Raw genomic sequence first — 18,308 nt, 5'->3', positions numbered from 1 at the left:
CGATTCCTCAGAGTGTCCTGAGCAATATGACGTTCACGACAACGCAAATCAACGCTACTGGAGGGTCGGTCATTTCTGGCCTAACGATAATAGCAGCATTATATCTACTCATATCACTAGTGAAGCAGGGTAGAGGGAAGTTGAGGGTAAGATTATTGTTAGGAATGGTAGTCAGCGATCTCATTCTTGGGTACGTAACCTTTGTCCTTAAGACTGATTGAAGGTATCACATCATGGACACGGTCATCAACTCGATTTTATAATACGATCCGGAGATTTGGCGCTGACGCTGATAATGATATCTATCATAGTATGGTCGCTTTGCCACCTGAAATTCTGTACTTGACGGGGCATCCGGAGAAGACAGGAACCCGAGGCTGCGTAAGTGATTCGGAGGCTGCTAACATGAATACTGTGTACACCAAAGCTGAATATGTTTGAATATTGCAGGACGCCCTAGCCTTTCTTCTGACGAGTGTCCTTTTCAGCCAACATCTTTGGACATTGTGTATTGCTTTCGCCACCTATCTCCTCCTAGTGAGTATCGCCATACACTTGTCTTTTATCATTCAAACTCTTGCTCCATCGCAAGACTGGGCTAACCTTAATCTACACTAGACACATCCTTTATCAAATATAACAAGCGCATTTGAAAGATATTCGTGGGCTGTTGCCCCAATAATATGGTCAATATCGATCATACATTCTGCCAGTAAGTCACATGTCACAATGATGTTTTCGCGATTAGGGCTCGTGGACTAACACATCTTCCTCAGTATGGCACAACACAGTCGGATGGGTCAATAACGGTAGTCTGTGCTACTACGGTACGAAGGGGTCTGGTCTCGATCGAGACTTAATCCAGTTCATCCCCCGTGCTATCGTTTTCGTGGTAATCATTGTATTATACTCTCGATTATTCCGATTCTTAAGAAGACCGGATACTATCCAGCTATCTACTCAATTCATGGCTGGTACAACACCTGACAGAATTTCGGAAGGAGAAGGTGCGAATATTCCGGGTCCAAAAATACTTCGACCAATATTCAAACTCGGAAGAGCCTCTTCCGGACATATGGGACACAAAGAACCTATAAATCCTGATGCACCATGGGAAGCTTTGGAATTCGTGACTGTAGGAGGAAATGGTAGATTCACTAGCAGTACACCATTACATACGGATACGATAGATTTTACACCAACTGTACCTACAGGTATTCTATTGGCCTCAAGACCTCCATCACCTGAGCTGATATCGCCAAGACACGAGATAAGAGACCCATTGTCGGATTCAAATCAGAATCGACACCCTTCAACATCATCTGAAGCTTCCGGACCTAGCTCAAAGCAAACATTTGGTACGGATACCTACTCGGTCGTTACACCAGAATTAACATATCAAATCGAACCACCGGCATCTGTCGATTCGACAACAAAATTGGTAACACCCGATACAGTGTTACCTGCACCCATGATCCAAAGACAACATGTCTTGTCGCCTGTCTTATCACAAGGCTCAAAGGCAGATTTCGACAGTGAAGAATCCTTGAATGACAGATTAGGTGTCTACAGCGATTTAGAGATGGCAAGAGATCAGACTTCTTCTGCCGAAGACAGAAGACCAAGTGGACAAACGTTAAAAGAGTTTTTCCAGGAATACCAAGTCACGGGTACGGGTGGAGAAGAACCACCTGAAGGTAGAGCTATCGGCTCAGGTTCAGGCTTCAAAGGAGTACAACCACAGATCTCAGCGTCTGCATATTTCAACAGACAAGCCAGTTTATTGATGCTTTATTTCCCCCTTGCCGTAAGTTCCCCAATCATGTTTCACAAGCATGCGGGCATTTAGCTAATCTTCACATCTCAGTATATGCTGGTATTTTCGGTTTCACTGGTCAGATTAGTCTATGATATGGTTCACGGGCAACCATCATCAGTATTGAGTATAATGTCAAGCTGGTTAGTTTTGTCGGTCGGTTTGATAGATGGTGCAGTATATGTAAGTCATTCTACGATTTTCAGTCTTTTCTCCACTTGCAACTTGTGCAGCTTCGAGAGGGAGACTGACGGGATGATTGTCATATCAACAGGGAATAGCAGAATTAATAGTAAAAGCCAAAGTACGGCGGAAGATGCCCGAGCATATGTACTCATAAGGATAAACATTATAATACAAGATACATGATTAGAGGTTTACATATTATTCAAGGCATACTGTAGACCTGATATGCATTACATACGATAATGAATGCTTGACATCTTTCCGTGCAGCATCGACCTGCGAAAATCCAGCGCATCGTTTGCATTGTTGAATGCGCATTTTCTTTGCTATACAGGACGACTCTGAAGGGTGATTGAAATGGACCCAGGAACTGTAAACTGTGCCGTCATTGGTCATTCTTCGAGGACTGCGCTTAATTGGAAGTGACCCACCTGAATGAACTGTGACGTATTTTTAAACCGTTTCCCATACCATAAAAAGGGCGTTGGTGAATGTTGCGTTTGCTGTTTATGGTCCCATGCAAATTATTAATTGTTTAGACAAACAATCCTACAAGGTCGACAGGTACTCAAACCCAATCCAAAATCCCCCATTCACAGATTTAAACTACAAACAATCAGAATAAAATTGCAATATGAGTTCACCAGCTCCACAAGACAATTCTGATCTACCGCCACCTTGGTAAATCCCTCTCTGCCCACATCGTGTTATGACTGGTGCTGATTTTGAATGATAACAAGGATTCGACAATTCGATACAAATTATCAGACTTACTTCTACATCAACCCATCCACCGAACCGCCCACGACATCATGGACGCACCCCGCACTTTCAGAAGGACAAGTTCATCCGGAACAAGCTGACGCCTTGAATCAAGCAAATCAAGGTCAAAGTCAAAATCAGAATCAAGGAGAGGCTGCTGCTTTCATGAACTCGGGAAGTGTAGCTGATCCAGTCCCCGGTAATGCTGTGCAAAATAATTCACAATACTCCAATGAACAAGGTGGAGAAGCCGGAGAACGAGGTTTAGGAAGTACAATCTCGAGCTTAATGGGAAAGAACAGTGGACAGTATGGAAACCAGCAACAATATGGATATAATGTAAGTTTTTTAAAGACTGACTCACTCAGTGTGCTTGTGTTGTGGAAACATCAACTAACAGCCTATAAGCAGCAACAAGGATACCAAGGTTACAATACTGGTTATACCCCCCAGCAACAACAATCGAGTTCAAGCGGCCTTGGTTTCGGATCGGGTATGGCTGCAGGAGGAGGCGCATTACTTGCAGGCAAGCTCCTCAGTAGTGCTTTGGGGAACAAAGTACGTTTACCTCTTTGACATGTATTGTGAACCTATCCATAGTCTCCCTACCTCTTGCCGTCAGCTTTCACGTCGTAGCTGACCGATGAATCTGCAACTTTTCATAGCATCATAGCTCGTACGGCGGCAGCGGAGGCGGGTTGTTCAGTCACAACATGGGCCCACCACCCTTCATGGGCGGCGGCGGCGGCGGTATGTTCGGAGGAGGAGGAGGTGGTGGTGGTGGAATGTTCGGAGGAGGAGGAGGCGGTATGTTCGGTGGTCCAGGAGGCGGTGGCGGCATGTTCGGCGGAGGTGGTGGACAACATGGAGGACATCACGGTGGTGGTGGTGGTGGTTTCGGCGGTGGAGGAGGATTTGGAGGTCCAGGTGGATTTGGAGGTGGTGGTGGAGGATTTGGTGGAGGGGGAGGAGGATTCGGTGGTCCAGGAGGACATCACGGGGGAGGAGGTGGCCATCACGGAGGTGGTGGAGGAGGATGGTAAAGATCTGTTTGGAGGATTTTTCAATAGCAAGCTCAACATATGTAATGTATCACTATGCTTCGCGCAGAATCTCAATTACGTGTATGCAATCCATTTTACGTACGATCTGCTTCGTGCTGCATGGGGTTCTGCATCATACGAGGAATAAAGGTCGATAGGCTTTGAAACAATAAATCACCTTCGACGTGTATTTAAATTCCGTTTGAAGATTTAAACGATATTTCCCTTCCAAAATCAGCCTGGCTCACCTTTCTTTCCCTTTCTTTTCCGCTCAATCTCATCAATGACACCAGACCTATCATTATCTCAAGCATCACATTTCCATTTCTCTCACAGGCTTTATTGACATTCACTTTCTTTATACTGTACATATCCACGAATGAACGACCTTGAACATGGTTTCTCACCGGCATGATTTTACAGATTCTGAATCTGAAGTGGAGATTGATTCAGGTCGAGAAGGAGAAGGAGGACCTTCGACATCCCGTAAAAGACAATTCAGTGAAGAACCTGCTGAATCTTCAAAGACAGGGATATACAGTAGAGGAAGAAGTCAAGATATAGATGATCTACTTGAAGAAGAAGATGAACAAGAAGAAGCAGTAGAAGTACTTGTACCAAAACCAAAGAAAACCAAAAAGGGGAAAGAAGGACATCCATTAAAAATCACTGTAAGTCTACACACATACGCATTCCCAAAAAACGCAATGACCCAATCAACCGTTGCCAGGATATGAGTAACAACGCTGAATCCTCATCAAACAGCTACGACCGAATATAAACCACTTGATGAATGGCGATACGCAACCTCCTAAAACATCTGCAACAAGACATTCAGATCGTTCGTCACTCTCTCCACCACCTCCCATAACACTCAAATTCGGTTTGAAAGCAGCCATGGCAGAAAAAGCAAACTACTCTTCTACAGACGAAGATGAACCGCGTGTCATTCCACCACCAAACAAGAAGAAGAAAACATCGTCCGGTGCGGGAACTTCATCTAACGGGAAGGGTAAATCAAAGGCTCAAACTTCATCCGCAGCGGCGGCGGCGGCGGCAGCAGCAGCAGCAGCAGCTTCCACCCTTGCTGCTCATAGGAAAAGTTATGACTGGCTATCACCATCTGCTGCAGGAGCAAGTCATAGAGGTCCACCAGAAAGGAATGGTAAGATCACAGGTTGGTCTCCTGCAGATGAGGATATCGGTGGACTATTGGATGATTCCCCCGAAACATCAGAAAAGAAATCTATGAAAAGTCATAAGAAGAAATCTTCAGATGCACCTCCTGGTCCTGGAAAGGCTTGGAGGAAAGGTATAAAGAAGTAAGCTAAAAGAACAACTTGTTTCTCTCTTTTTAAGAATCGCAGAGGGATACGCTGACATAACATAATCATTCACCTTCTCGCTTATTTCACCTATTATTCGTCTGCATCATCATCGCTTTTCGACTTTCTTCACAAATACGTAGAGGTATGATGGCTGCAGTCAAAGCCGAGAAAGCCTCATCGACTCCGGGTGCTTCACCTCTTCAACCAGCTGCTACACCAGGGAGCAGAGATGTGACACCAGACCCACTCGGTTCGTTCTTTTTTTTTCTACCCCTCCCCGTCTCCCCTTAATATGGATCATTCTTCCCTAAATATTGTTAGCTCATCTTTGATCCATACCATCTTTATAGAACCGCTAACACTCCCTCCTGTCGAACGATCTATCGCCCCGGCTGTCGTTCCACCACCTCGTGCTCCTTCGCCCCCATTCATTCTTGCCGACGCGAAAGCGCTCGGATTCCCGATTTATCCAAACCCAATTCATGCTATGAAAACAAATCTGGGAGCTTTCCCAAAGGTGAGTCATTTGTCGACGACGTCAACAAATTCTCCTCTGTTTAACGAGATAATCCATTCCCGCTCAATCTTGCATTCTTGATCTATATCGCTCCTGTTCCTCATTCGTTCTTCTCTCCTCCCGATGAGTAGCTTATCATTTGTGATGCCTCGACTGATTTGTCTCATCCAGGTCACTCAATATTTTGGACCTCTCAATGGCGGTGATGTCGGACCGTTTCCAAGGAAAGAACCAGTCAGAAACTGGACTCAATCTGAAAAAGTCATAATTGGAGTTGGAGGAGGTCAACTCAAGATCAAGTCATGGGTCATGGGTGAGTGCTTATCATCTTTCATTCCTTTATAGTGCACATATGATGAAATACTGATCATTAATCCTATATGTTCATCAGGACCACCTTCGGAACTTGGACGTTTGGTACAAGCAGACAAAGAAGCTAAAGAAGTCGCCCGACTTGCCAAAATCAAATCTAATGCCGCAGGAACTTCGACTCCTACAACAACTGTCCCACTTGATTCATCAATCGAAAGACCATCACTTACTCAAACGAATTCATTTGACGCTTCAACAGTTCCTACACCTGCTTTGAGTGCCTCAAACGTAGATAAAGTGGATGAAGAAATGTCTGAAATAGCAGATGACGATTCTGTCATAGGTGGTGGAAGTGTTCAGGGGATTAGCACAGCGACACTTGTGCCAACACTGACAACTACCCCTACGCCAAAGATCAAAGTCAAAGTTGCAGGAACGGGAACGGGAACAGGAACAGGAGGAAAAAAGAAACCGCCCAAGAAATCAGCTTTGAGACAAGAGATTGTACCCAGTGAAGAAAATAGCGAGTTTGCAGACAGTCAAGTGGTTACCCCTACAGCGTAAGACGTTGTTTTTTTCCACTTCTCGTTTTTGGACCACGCAGTTTTATTATCTTCATCTTGTGCGTTTTTTTCCCATTATATTATCGATTTGTAAAATATCATATCGTTATCATGCATATTTAAGTGGTTGTACAAACAGTTGAAATGATGAGAATACATTATAAAGACCCAGATGAGAAGAACAACATTCATATCAAAATCTCTTCCGCTCTCATGTGGATTCACTGCTCACTCGATTTGAGGCGAAATGAGCCCTTATCCTCTCCTTGCTATAGCGACTACCAGATCCCTATTCCAACCTATTCTCCACTCGGCAAGCCTTTTTAACTCCCTCCAATGTTCTCCTTCTATGTCATTTGTGCCCGCAGGTTGGTAAATGACAAAATCCGCTTCACTCAGTAATGATCTTAGCAGTGACCCAAATAATAAACAAACTATACAAGCTATTATCAAACCAGGTAAAGATATCACGGGTTCTAAGATGCGATTGTTCATCAACAGTTTAACGGCTTGTTGTGATATGTCTTTGCTTTCAACTGTTGCCTTTTCTCCTTCGTTGAGAGTCGATATAGCTCCGTTACCACTTTCGGAGGAATCGGGATTAGATGGTAATCTAGCTATACTACTTTTTATAGGTGAATGTCCCGCAGTCACAGGTGCTGAGGTTGAAAACCTCGTTAAACGTGAATATCTCCAGAAATTATACGAATATCTTGAAGTGGATTCTGGGATCGTTGTAGGACTTTCGATGGGCTGCGGAGGCTGACAATCGCATAATGAATGATTGATCAGCTAATCTGCTGAATATCAGGGATCGAAACATGAATGCAAGATACAGATGCTCACCTTTATTTCCGAGACGGAAGTAGCTTCTTCCTCTGCAGGAGTCAGGTTTTCCCCATCAGCGCTTTCTACAATCTCTTCCTTTTTCACATCTTCTTTCAGATACTCCCTAGCTGTCGCTAAGGGTTTATCTAACGATCTACTTCCTTGAGTGGCACGATTGACCAATTGTGGTAGGTTCTGCCTATTTCCATCTCTCAATCCAAAATGTTTGGCCCTTTTCTCATCTTCAACTACAATTTCGTTATCCTCATACATGTATCTCTTCTTGTCATCAGTACCGCCCGAATGGGGCTTCAGGGTAAGTTGGATTACGGCACCGTCGTTGATCAAATCCAGGAGCCATCTAGGTCTGGGTGTAGGGGCGGAAGTACCTCCTAAAGGATCAGAAATCGGTGCGTCATATCCTGCTGTGGGAAGTGTTACGCGTAACAAGTGCCTAGCTTGAGAGGTTGGATCTAGTGAAGCAGATTGTAAAACAGATGGAGCTAATGATATAATCGAGCAGCTGAATGGCAACTTCAGATCATCTTGAGGTAGCTGGAAAGGTAATGATGCAGTGTCGCTTGTTGGATTATGAGATGCTACGGGTAGAGAAACAGCTTTCAAACCGATGACGCATCCTAATTTTGTTGGTAAGCTTCCTAGTTCCACTTCCATCACCACTAGATCCTTTCGACCTCTTCTTATTTCCTCAGCGAGGTCGATGACGGTCGATCGACCTGTGTTCATAGACGAGCGAGAATCATTATGTCTCAAAGGCGGAGCGAGGGTTCCATCTCTCTCTCTTGAAGATGACGAAGTAGACGGTTGGATAGTGACCGTCAAGGAATATCGGTCATCTTCGTTCCTTTGATCGACTCCTGAACGGTCATCATCGATCCCTTCTAAAGCCCACGGTGCAGAAGATCTTTCATCTGGTGCAAGCACGGCCATATGCGGCGATCTAGCTCTTGAGGGTGGTCCAGATGTCTTCAAGATATTTTCAATCGATAACAACGCCCGAGGCAAGGATGCATTGAGTATATTGTTGACTGATAGAGGCATACTGCCGCTGTAATCAACCGAAGAGACATACATGCATCTGGTCGAAGGTATGGCGTACTGTTCATGGGAATAGGGATCGATGGTCTCCAAAATCCAGCCTTCAAGAATCACATTCCCGTGAGGTAAAGCAGTCGGGTTGTATTTGTTCCAGCTAAGATTAGTGATATCGGGATCGAAACTTGACGAGGACGCATGAAAGATTGTGGAAAGCGGAGTTTGGGGTCCATGGAGAGAGGGTGATGGAGGTGGGGGATCTGGCATACGCGCCACGATAGTAGCTACAAGCATACTTCTCCCTCTGAAGGGGAATGTAGTATGTGCGACAATATGAGAAGTCGTCAAACCGTGACCGAATGACTGTAAGATTATTGGTTTATCGAAACGCTCATCTTTCCGCAAGGAGGAAACCGTTGCTGAAACCTCTTCCGCGGTAAAACCTTCTATGATTCGTCCTGACCTGAAAACGGGGAACATGTCCGATAAATGAGGAACAGTTCTCTTTTCGATCTTCATGCCATCACGGTCGGAAACAGGTTGCCAACTATTTGGATCTGTGGACTCGCCGTCCCTGTCCGCATGAATTTTGGCTAATTGACCCAAAGCCTTGACTGCCGCATTCACTGGTGTGCTGCCGTTCTCTGGAGCAGGAGTAGCTGTTGTCATGGGTACGATAGCTGCACGAGTAGTCTCGGCGGCGACGTTATACCATTTTGTGAGTGGCATCGCGTATCTGGTGAAAGTTGAGGCGGATATGGGCGATCTATTATGATCAGTGGATGGTCCAGTGGATGAGCCGAGACCCAATTCCAGATTACTCTGCTTCTTACGCAGTGTACCAAGAGCTGGAGGTTGATCAAGGGGCGTACGAGAAGGGCGCCCTCTCTTTTGTTTTTTGAGAAGCTGTACTTCTCCATCTGGAAGATCTTCTATATCGATCTTTACTTTACTTCCATTGACAGTGACTGAAGTTTTACCCGGTGGAGCAGTACCCCTTCTCACGGTGATAGAGACCTTGTCATTCTTCAAAATAGATGGATCGTGCTCGATAGTCAACCATAGACCGCCTCCACTGGGAGAAAGTCGGTGCCGTCTCAAAGCTGAGATGGCTTGTTGAGGAGGGTCAATGAGGATTGAGAAACTATTGGACCATTGATCCGCATCGCAACGTAGTTCACATTCAATATTCGACATGGGTCTAGTAACGCTCATCGACTTAAGACTGCTTGATTCGCTTCCATCGTTGTCAGGCTCGGGATTCTTAACAGCTACTGGAAGAGGGAAAGCTGTATGTGTGCTTGATGAATTTGACCGTCTAGCTTCAGCACCTTCGTATTCGAATTTGTACGTTTCCTGCTCTACATCATACCTCGACGACAGCACCCTAGCACCTCCAAGACGAGTAGCGACGGGTGGCGCACCGTGCTTGATTGCAAATTCACCTATACCTGCCAAAGTGGACATCATAACTTGAGGAATGGAGGATTTGTTCGACCATCCTCTCGGATCACTTTGTTCCAGGAGAGTGACCTGTGTTGTATTGGGCGATAACGCTTCTATTGACCATCCTTGTAGATCGATCTGAGTTCGAATAACATTGGGGTCCGTTATAGCTGGTATCCTAGGAAATAGATCGGTATCGTCGACTGAGAAACCGAAAAGATGAACTGAAGAAGGTGATTTATAGGTGGTTCGAAGCATGACAGAGTCTCTTGCACTGACTGGCCAAGCTGCTTTGGATTTGACGTGCCATAAATCGGTCAACTCGTTCACATCTTCTAGAAGAGCAGCGTCTTCATGCGATTTATCCCATACCAGTCTAGCCCCTGGACTTGCTAAGACTGCGAAAAGATCCCATATTCCTACACCGACAAATACCGCTTCTGCACGAAAAACCACCAGAGTTTTATCGATGGAGTTTAACTGATGTATTGCCACTCCTCGTGAATCAAGGACAGGCCGCCACTTCTGTTCAGGCTCCTGAAGAAGTGATGTGAAATCTGTTCATTAGCCAAACTCAGACACGGTATAAACTCACATATATAGTTTCTCCGTATCAAGCTAGCGATACTCTTTTGGGCAGCATCACCTCTTTGAGACGTTGCTCGTTTGATCTCCATTGAGCTTTGTGTTCGGTAGCTCTCGGCGGTAGCTATTGTTCGCAGAGAGATACCAGTCATACTTGCTGTATCTTCTAGAAGAGGTCTTCGGGGAATAGGTGCTCGCATAGATTCTACGCCGACTGGAATACCGTTGATTCGAACTCCAGCTGTAGATGAGGTTGTCCGTTCAATCGAGACGTTGACTCGGACGAGTTCTTCCCCAGGTTCCAGTTGAGCATGAGAGAATCGAAGTATGAGCCGTTTAGGAGCCGCTATCCCATCTATTGGTGTGGGAGCTTGACCAACAAAGGAAGACCAAGAAGCTGAAGATGAATCTTTCCCATGTTGAGTTCTTACACTGATTTGTACATCCCAGCTTTGAGTTGATGATATCCCAAATTCGACTTGTCGTCTCAAATCCTCCGTTTCCTTATTTTGCCCACCGCTAACTATAGCATAACCAACTGATAACGTAACTCTGGCTGTATCATATCCTACCGATCCTATCGCTACATCTGGTCCATACCCTAGCAATACCGGTACTTTCTCACTTCCATCTCTAACGTAGTCCACCAAACCAACCACGAGTGAGGGGAGATGTTGAGGTACTCCACCACCAACAGCCCATGCTCCTTTGGGATTCCAAGACCAGAAGCACGTTATACGAGCTTTCCCGTCCGGCAGATTGTCGTTCGTTAAAGAGGAAGAAGTCAACGAGGAACAGGGTAGTTGAATACACCAAGCTAACAAGGCGACATGTGCTCGCACGTGCGGAGGCGCAGGGCGCAAATAGGCGGGTTCATGCTTTGAACGAGGAAGGGAGGTGGTGATATCGATGAGGGTATGCTGATCAACAAGCGTCTTGGAAATGGTAACCGCATCTCGAGGGCTAGTCATACGAGAACATCAATTAAACGGAACAAGCGATAGATGCTGAGCTTACCTTGATGGCCAGCCCAAGCGATAATTGGTCTTAGTCACTCTCGTGTGGGCGTCCAGTAGATCCAAAGTCACAGCTTCTTCGACCATTCGATCCCCTACATAGGAATCAGTCAGCCATTTCACTATGACAGATTTGACTTTCCACAAACAACTTACATCTTGGTCTTGTTTCAGGTGTCACTAGACATCCCCTGAATGTGTCTATGCTTACATCGCTTCCGCAATCCACTTCGACGACAGCTCTGTATACCTCTCCAGCCTTTGCACTCCTTCTATGCACCGTGACTTCACTCGCATCTATCTTACCTAGATTTGATTCTCTAGCTGAGCTTTTGCCAGTATCGCGTGCTGTAGTAGATGCTGTGAGAGGTAGGACCGCTACGGGCTTCCATGCGGATGAAGATGATGACGATAGAAGTGCGCGGAAATAGGTCAACGAGGTAGAAAGTGATTCATGCCAAGCTGCTTCGAGCCTAAACGCGAGTGGAAGTTTAGCAACTCGTGCATGCGTATATACACACATGCAAAGGTCGAGATGGGACTCACTTGCTGCCATCATCTAAATTCTCCAATCTCATAGCCAGAGCTCGGTGTCATGGAGAGTGCTCGTGAGGCAACAACAACAAATCGACACAATATGGCCAGGTCGCCTAGGGTTCGCGTTGGTAAGGCTGAGTAGCTGATGTTATTCCGTATATGAGGAGGTAGGTTCAAGAATAGCACACCAGATTTGATCAATGATACCTTGTTAATCCTTCCTGGAATTCACCTATAAATGCTTTCTCTTTTGTTTTGTTTCGGTAATTTACAATCATCGTCCGAGTGATATATGTTGGCCACGTGTACTACATTTGAATGACATAATGACGCGCTTTGACCGACTTTTTGATCCCCCTTTTCAACCTCTAGACAAAAGGATCATTGAATCTATCACTCTCAGATTGTTCTCTTCATCTAAATCTCGTCCTTGTACACTGCGTAATATAAAAGATACGCGCAATGATCACTCTATTACCCATATTGGTCGGCTCACTTCTTGTTGCTGCCCATGGAGATCATTCTTTCGATTTGAACGATGCCAACGATGATGGACTGTCCTACGCCGAGAGGCATGTGCGTTGAATTCTTCCTGCCGGATCGCCTCATGCGAAGTCTTTGAAGTGCCTTTTAGCTAACATCTGTCCTGTAGATGCATACTGAACACCATATAGATTCGTTTGATCTTGAATCATTCTTCAAGTTACATGATTTGGATATGAATGGATATTGGGATGAAGCGGAGATTCAAGCTGTTTATGGTCTACATCATCATACAGTTAAAGATAAACTCAAGCAACCTGAACTGGTAGATGCTAGAACCAGAGTGGTGGTGGATAAAGTACTGCAAAGGCTGGATACAAATAAGGATGGTCAGTAAAGATCTTTCGAAGAACGGCAACTTTGTATAAGGAGTCATGCTGACGCACGAATTGTTCTAAATTTTGTAGGGAAAATATCGTTGACCGAGTTCTTAGCAGGAGGTACAGAAGGTCTACCGAGTTTTGAAGGATATAAAGATCTTGGTCGTGAGTCATCTCGATCATGAGATGTCGTCTTATAAGGGAATATGTTGGCTGAGTTGATCCGCTAACATTGGGTAAACAAAAGATCATTATGACGAGGAGTCAGAGTAGTGAGTTTTTGGGTTGCATCAAGAGTTGTCGCTATGGCTAATGAACTTCTTCCATCTTTCTACCAGCTTCTTACATCACGAAGAAGTGAGCGTTTCCGTGGCCAGAGACTATTGATCAGAGCTCATGAAGAAATACCTGATTATAGCTTTACCACTCAACTCCCGATACTCAAACGGACGAATCATATACGCATCCCGAAGGTGAGTCTGCCTAAATTTAGTTCATTACGAAGTCATGCTGATTATGTTGTGGATTCCAGATATTGCTCACTTCCGACGTAAGCTCAATATCGACTGTACACTGCCAATCGATCGCTAATTTTTCATAACAGATCACGCCGATATTGAAGATGAAGAAGATTCTCGTGAACGGAAATTCGAAGGATTAGCAGAAGATGCAGATATAACAAAGGATCACGTTGCACACGATCCCTTGGATATTCATGCTCACGCTGAAGGAGAAGGTCCAAGTGATACACCTCCTGAACCTGAATCGACTCTGCAACCAGGAGATGAAGTGGAAGCGCCACCTAGACCCAAGAGGGTAGATCCAAATGCTCAACCTCAGAGAATAATGGATGCGGCGGGATCAAAATTGAAAGAAGGATGGGAATCTGCGAAAGAAGCTGTAGTAGAAAAAGGTTCAAAATATGAAGGTCATGGTAGACCAAGAAATGTGGAAGAAAGATTAAAAGCAGGTGTACCATATAGTAAGTTGAGATCACCTAGATTTAGATTAGATACTATGGAAACTGATTTCGGATTTGTGAATTCAGAATATAAGTGAGCTCTGAGTCTATTCTTCCAGCCAGCATGTCCACTAAAAATGATTTGAGCGGAACTAATGATGCTAATTTCTTTTAGGATGAGGAAAGGTTTACGCTCAGATGAATTTTAGTGACTTTGCTTCATACGGACAGGGTTTAGAAGGGCCATGTAGATAATGCATCTTGTTATTCATCAAATATCGTCGCCCTGTCCGTCGTCAAGCGAATCGTCATGTCACTGGTCTGTTGTGTCTTTGGGGAGGGGTAACCGAACTGGTCACTAACTTTGGAAAGTGCCGCATCGAACACTTGTGATAGTCTGACGGACTTGCTCAGGTTACATGATGCATTGATAAAATCATATCGACATAGCATGAATACGGTACGTTCCACAATGTTTGTTATTATATGCTGAAAGACAGAAAACTCGAAGATGCAAAATGCAATTGTCCGTTTTTGAGTGAAAAGCTAAATCCCTATAGATACAGTATTCGCAGAAAATCAAGAAGAAAATTGTTAAGTAGAGAAAAAATGTCCTTTCCGCATCAGAGCGTTTGTTTGGTGATACTATTGGCTGGCTTTAATACTAGCAAATTCATTCGATCAATATCAGCGTCGTAATCTAGCGAATCAGAATCTTCGTAAGATCAACTCACATATCAGCGGCGTTTTCGGCTAAACCATACAAGGTAGCGCTTAAATGAGCAGAGAATTGAATTGGCAATACTGAAGCATCGACAATTCGTAGATTTTCGGTGTTGTATACTTTCAGATCACTTCCTACCACTCCGCCTAAGTCTTGAGACATCATCGAACAAGTTGCAATAGGATGATGTACAGATGAGACTATCGAATCAAAATCAGTTCAGCTCTGGGAGATGGTTCTCTAGAATAGATTGGAAACTGGTTTGCCTGATACGTACATCCGTCTACGATCCATTTTCTCCAATCATCATCGCTTCCCCCATTTCCATCTTCGGCAACAGTATCGTATCCAGGTGCATTCTCTTCCGTGACGATGGATCTTAGAGGCGCAGTTTGGAATATTTTTCTTGCCATTCTCAAACCGGCAGTTTGGATTTGAAGGTCTACGTCTGCAGAGAAATACCTGGGATCTACGGTTGGATAGGTGAATGGATCTGCAGTAGTGATTTGTACTGTTCCTCTTGAGAAGGGGAGTATTTGCCAAAGATCGATACCCAATCCACCGTTGGGGAAACCGTTATCGAAGAAAGCCTATCATAGCATGTATCAATCACTGCCGTATCGTACAAAAGTTGTCCGTGGGGATTTTACCTAGAATTGGGTATTTCTATGGATAAAATGAACTTACCTCAACCAAACCAGAATGTTTATCGGTCATCAAGTCTTGTTGAATTTGGTAGATTGCTTGTGCAGCTTCGACGGAAACTACGGCTCCGGCATCGTAGGCGTCTTGAGCATAAGATCCGATATTGGCAGCAATGGTAGACGCGATATCACTGTTACTTGAAGAGGATAGACCTAACAGGTCGGGGTAGGCAATAACGTCACTAGGACCTTGACCGTCGAAATCGAATCCATCTACAGTAGTCCATCCTACTGAATTCATTGTCTAAAGCACACCGACTATTAGCAAACAGTGTAACAGAACCTTGAATCAGAGCAAAAGATCACTCACTTGTTCCTGCAAGTTCTTGCCGACACCACTGACATTCGCAACTATGTCGATACCCAATCCATTGAGTAATGCTGGGTCACCTACCCCTGATAACTGCAGTAAAGCGGGTGTTTGAATAGCACCGGCGGATACTATGACTTCTCTACCTGCATTGACGGTATACCTTTCGCCGCCAGACGTACCAAATTCGACACCTGTAGCTTTTGATCCGTCGAATACAATTTTGGTAGCAAGATGTTGCAGAAGGATAGCAAGATTTGATCTTTCGGACACCGGTGAATAATAAGCGGTAGCTGAGGAAGATCGATGATCTGAATCTTGCCAATTGATCGTCTGAAGCATTTAACATTAGTTATAAGACAATGAATCACACAAGCAAGGAAAAGCTCCCGGTTTCACTTACGTTTGGGTGGAAAGCTACTACGTTTGCATTTCCATCGTCTGCGTCAGGGGAAGCAGCGACGGAGAAATTGGTAGAAACAACGGTCTGGAAATATTTTTGCTGAGGCCCTTGATATATTCCGTCACTTTACCATCAATCGGTCAGCCGCTTCCGAATCGGTTTGTAGCAAGCCAGAGAAGAAAGTACTCACGGGTAAGTGACTTGCAAAGGTCCTGAAGTATTGTGATAAGCAGGGTTTGCGCTTGCTCCGGCTTGTTTTTGATTGTCGTTAGGTGATGAAAATCCTTCACTCTGAGGATAATCAAATAGGTTAGATGTTATATTTAATTTGGGCGAGAACTAATTCAGTAATCCACTCACTTTAAGCATACCAAAGAACATGCCTTCCCAAATCCATGTACCATTCCTATCATCACCACCTAGGAAGGAAGCCAAAGAATCATATTGAGCTTTTTGACCTCTGGTTTGGGCTAAACCATTGATTGAAGTTGATCCTCCCAAAGTCTTTCCACTAAATAATGACAAATCAACCAACCCCTCTCTATACAGTAAGAGAAACTGATACATACCCTTTGATATATCTTCCTTGACTTGAAGGCCAATTCCAATCTAGTTCAGTGTTGAATGCAGCTGAATATTGGTATGGATCGTATACTCTTGGATCATCTCGGTTATCTGATCCAGCTTCAATTACCCTGAGAATGCATGCACAGAACACGTGTTGGCTTCAGCACATTTCGATTTGCGAAAATGGAACGTTTGAATCGGAGCTTACAAAACACTGATGTCAGGGTTCTCAGAGAGTCTGTTAGCTACGACTAATCCACCTAGACCACCTCCAACGATAACGTAGTCGAACGTTTGATCAGATACGGTGTTCGGATCGGTGATTAGACCAGATATAGCGGAAGCGAAGGGTAGAAGCGGTAAAAGTGAGCATAAAATAGCTGCTGAGGAACGACCCATTTTGAGATAAGGTCGCTGAATATCTATAAAATTGTCCAAAATTCAGAAGAGAAGGCAAAGAAGATGGAACGAAGAAGAAACAAGGTAGAAGCAAATCAAGGAGATATATATAGCAATTGCCAAGGAACAAAAACGAGGAAGAAAGGATGGTCATGACCTGGTGGTCATCACTTGCTTAATCATTCATCGGTTCTCCGTCATGTCATACCCTTCAAACGTCCTTTCTGCTATCAAAGGTAAACGAAGCATAGACATCGAGCTCAGACCAGGTAATATCAGAGCCGTATGACCGAGATCTGATCCAAGAAGGTTGGATATGCAGAATCAATTTTTAGTTGTTCCTGAACATGAAAAAAGAGAGACATGGCGAGGCGATGCATTGACATGATCATGTGGAATCCGATGATGAGAAAGATTTGTCAATGGTGGTTGACGAGAGCATGGTTTGTAGCAACGTATACGAGTTCAGCTGATATTTGCAAAAGATGTCTAATTGATTTTGGACGGGAAGGGAAAGCGGTGTAACTGAACTATCTCCGGATGTCTCACTTTGAACATTGTGAATTGAGGGTCTACGTTGAATGATCGAGAATGACGTTTTCTCCCATATTCGTATTCCCAGGTACCCTAAATTCCACCAGCGCGAGCAAGATAAAGCTGTCCGAGAGATACGAAGTATTATGTATGTAACGACTTGCACTGCATCGAACATGTAGAAGGGAAGCAATGTCAACGGCCTTATGGAGCCGCCTTTTGCAATAAAGATCCCATGATGGGCTGCTAAGACTTCAGGGTGTGAATGTGGCACTAAAACCTCAGCGTATATAGATCCTGCAAAATTCTGTTTCCAACGGATGACGGCTCGTAAGGCATTCGCCTGTTTCGTTGGTGCAGTGGTAGCATGCCCTCTTAGGGTTTTCACCTGAAAACTTTGGGGGTGGTCCTCGGTTCAATCCCGGGACGAGACCCGTTAACTTTTTGTGTTTTTCTCGGGTCAAAATAAGCGTATCTATTTCAAGTTACGGGTGTTTCGACTTACGAATCATGGCCATCTGATTGCCCTATTCGTTGTGTAACATGAATTGCTTTGAAGTTATCCCAAATTATCCGGTAATACTTCGGAATTTCGCAGAGAAAGCGTGCAATAAGGATGTCTGAATACGCAAGCTGATCCGGATTTCCCCCTAATCCCTTACAAGAGGCTTCCTTTGCCAACTTTCTAGACCTAAAATGAAAGCTCATACTTTCTTCTCTGATAAGTAGCTTACAATACTACTAAAATCGCAGAAGTCGTCAACCCTATTCACGGTCGTTCAGCGAAACGACCAGCATTACACGTATTGAGAGGAAAGTGACTTACCTCCAAATACACCTAAAACAGC

At 44.5% G+C, this 18,308-nt stretch overlaps 5 protein-coding genes across 5 annotated transcripts; 4 read left to right on the top strand and 1 right to left on the bottom strand.

Moving 5' to 3' along the window:
- Positions 1-26: 26 nt before the first annotated feature.
- IL334_002466 (uncharacterized protein) lies at positions 27-2,156 on the top strand (the record flags this gene model as incomplete). Its single annotated transcript, XM_062934210.1, has 7 exons — positions 27-190; positions 312-381; positions 451-537; positions 619-712; positions 777-1,807; positions 1,868-1,999; positions 2,091-2,156. The coding sequence occupies 7 exons, from the start codon at positions 27-29 to the stop codon at positions 2,154-2,156; spliced, it is 1,644 nt and encodes a 547-aa protein (XP_062790261.1).
- A 480-nt stretch (positions 2,157-2,636) lies between these two features.
- On the top strand, positions 2,637-3,807 carry IL334_002465 (uncharacterized protein; the record flags this gene model as incomplete). Its single annotated transcript, XM_062934209.1, has 4 exons — positions 2,637-2,683; positions 2,743-3,103; positions 3,173-3,322; positions 3,430-3,807. The coding sequence occupies 4 exons, from the start codon at positions 2,637-2,639 to the stop codon at positions 3,805-3,807; spliced, it is 936 nt and encodes a 311-aa protein (XP_062790260.1).
- A 395-nt stretch (positions 3,808-4,202) lies between these two features.
- Positions 4,203-6,528, top strand: IL334_002464 (uncharacterized protein; the record flags this gene model as incomplete). Its single annotated transcript, XM_062934208.1, has 6 exons — positions 4,203-4,478; positions 4,573-5,129; positions 5,276-5,385; positions 5,486-5,652; positions 5,824-5,965; positions 6,044-6,528. The coding sequence occupies 6 exons, from the start codon at positions 4,203-4,205 to the stop codon at positions 6,526-6,528; spliced, it is 1,737 nt and encodes a 578-aa protein (XP_062790259.1).
- Positions 6,529-12,457: 5,929 nt separating this feature from the next.
- On the top strand, positions 12,458-14,028 carry IL334_002463 (uncharacterized protein; the record flags this gene model as incomplete). The annotated part of the gene is made up of 9 exons (XM_062934207.1): positions 12,458-12,571; positions 12,648-12,867; positions 12,946-13,023; positions 13,106-13,130; positions 13,197-13,215; positions 13,277-13,331; positions 13,391-13,408; positions 13,463-13,913; positions 13,995-14,028. 9 exons carry the CDS (start codon positions 12,458-12,460, stop codon positions 14,026-14,028), a joined length of 1,014 nt encoding a protein of 337 aa, XP_062790258.1.
- A 521-nt stretch (positions 14,029-14,549) lies between these two features.
- IL334_002462 (uncharacterized protein) lies at positions 14,550-16,926 on the bottom strand (the record flags this gene model as incomplete). Its single annotated transcript, XM_062934206.1, has 9 exons — positions 14,550-14,743; positions 14,821-15,133; positions 15,231-15,491; positions 15,558-15,890; positions 15,961-16,084; positions 16,151-16,251; positions 16,321-16,471; positions 16,530-16,655; positions 16,736-16,926. The coding sequence occupies 9 exons, from the start codon at positions 16,924-16,926 to the stop codon at positions 14,550-14,552; spliced, it is 1,794 nt and encodes a 597-aa protein (XP_062790257.1).
- Positions 16,927-18,308: the final 1,382 nt, after the last annotated feature.

The sequence above is a fragment of the Kwoniella shivajii genome, chromosome 3, assembly GCF_035658355.1.
Source record: "Kwoniella shivajii chromosome 3, complete sequence".
Lineage (NCBI taxonomy): Eukaryota > Fungi > Basidiomycota > Tremellomycetes > Tremellales > Cryptococcaceae > Kwoniella > Kwoniella shivajii.
The sequence above is the reverse complement of the archived record's forward strand: the minus strand, read 5'-3'. Positions and strand labels throughout refer to the sequence as shown.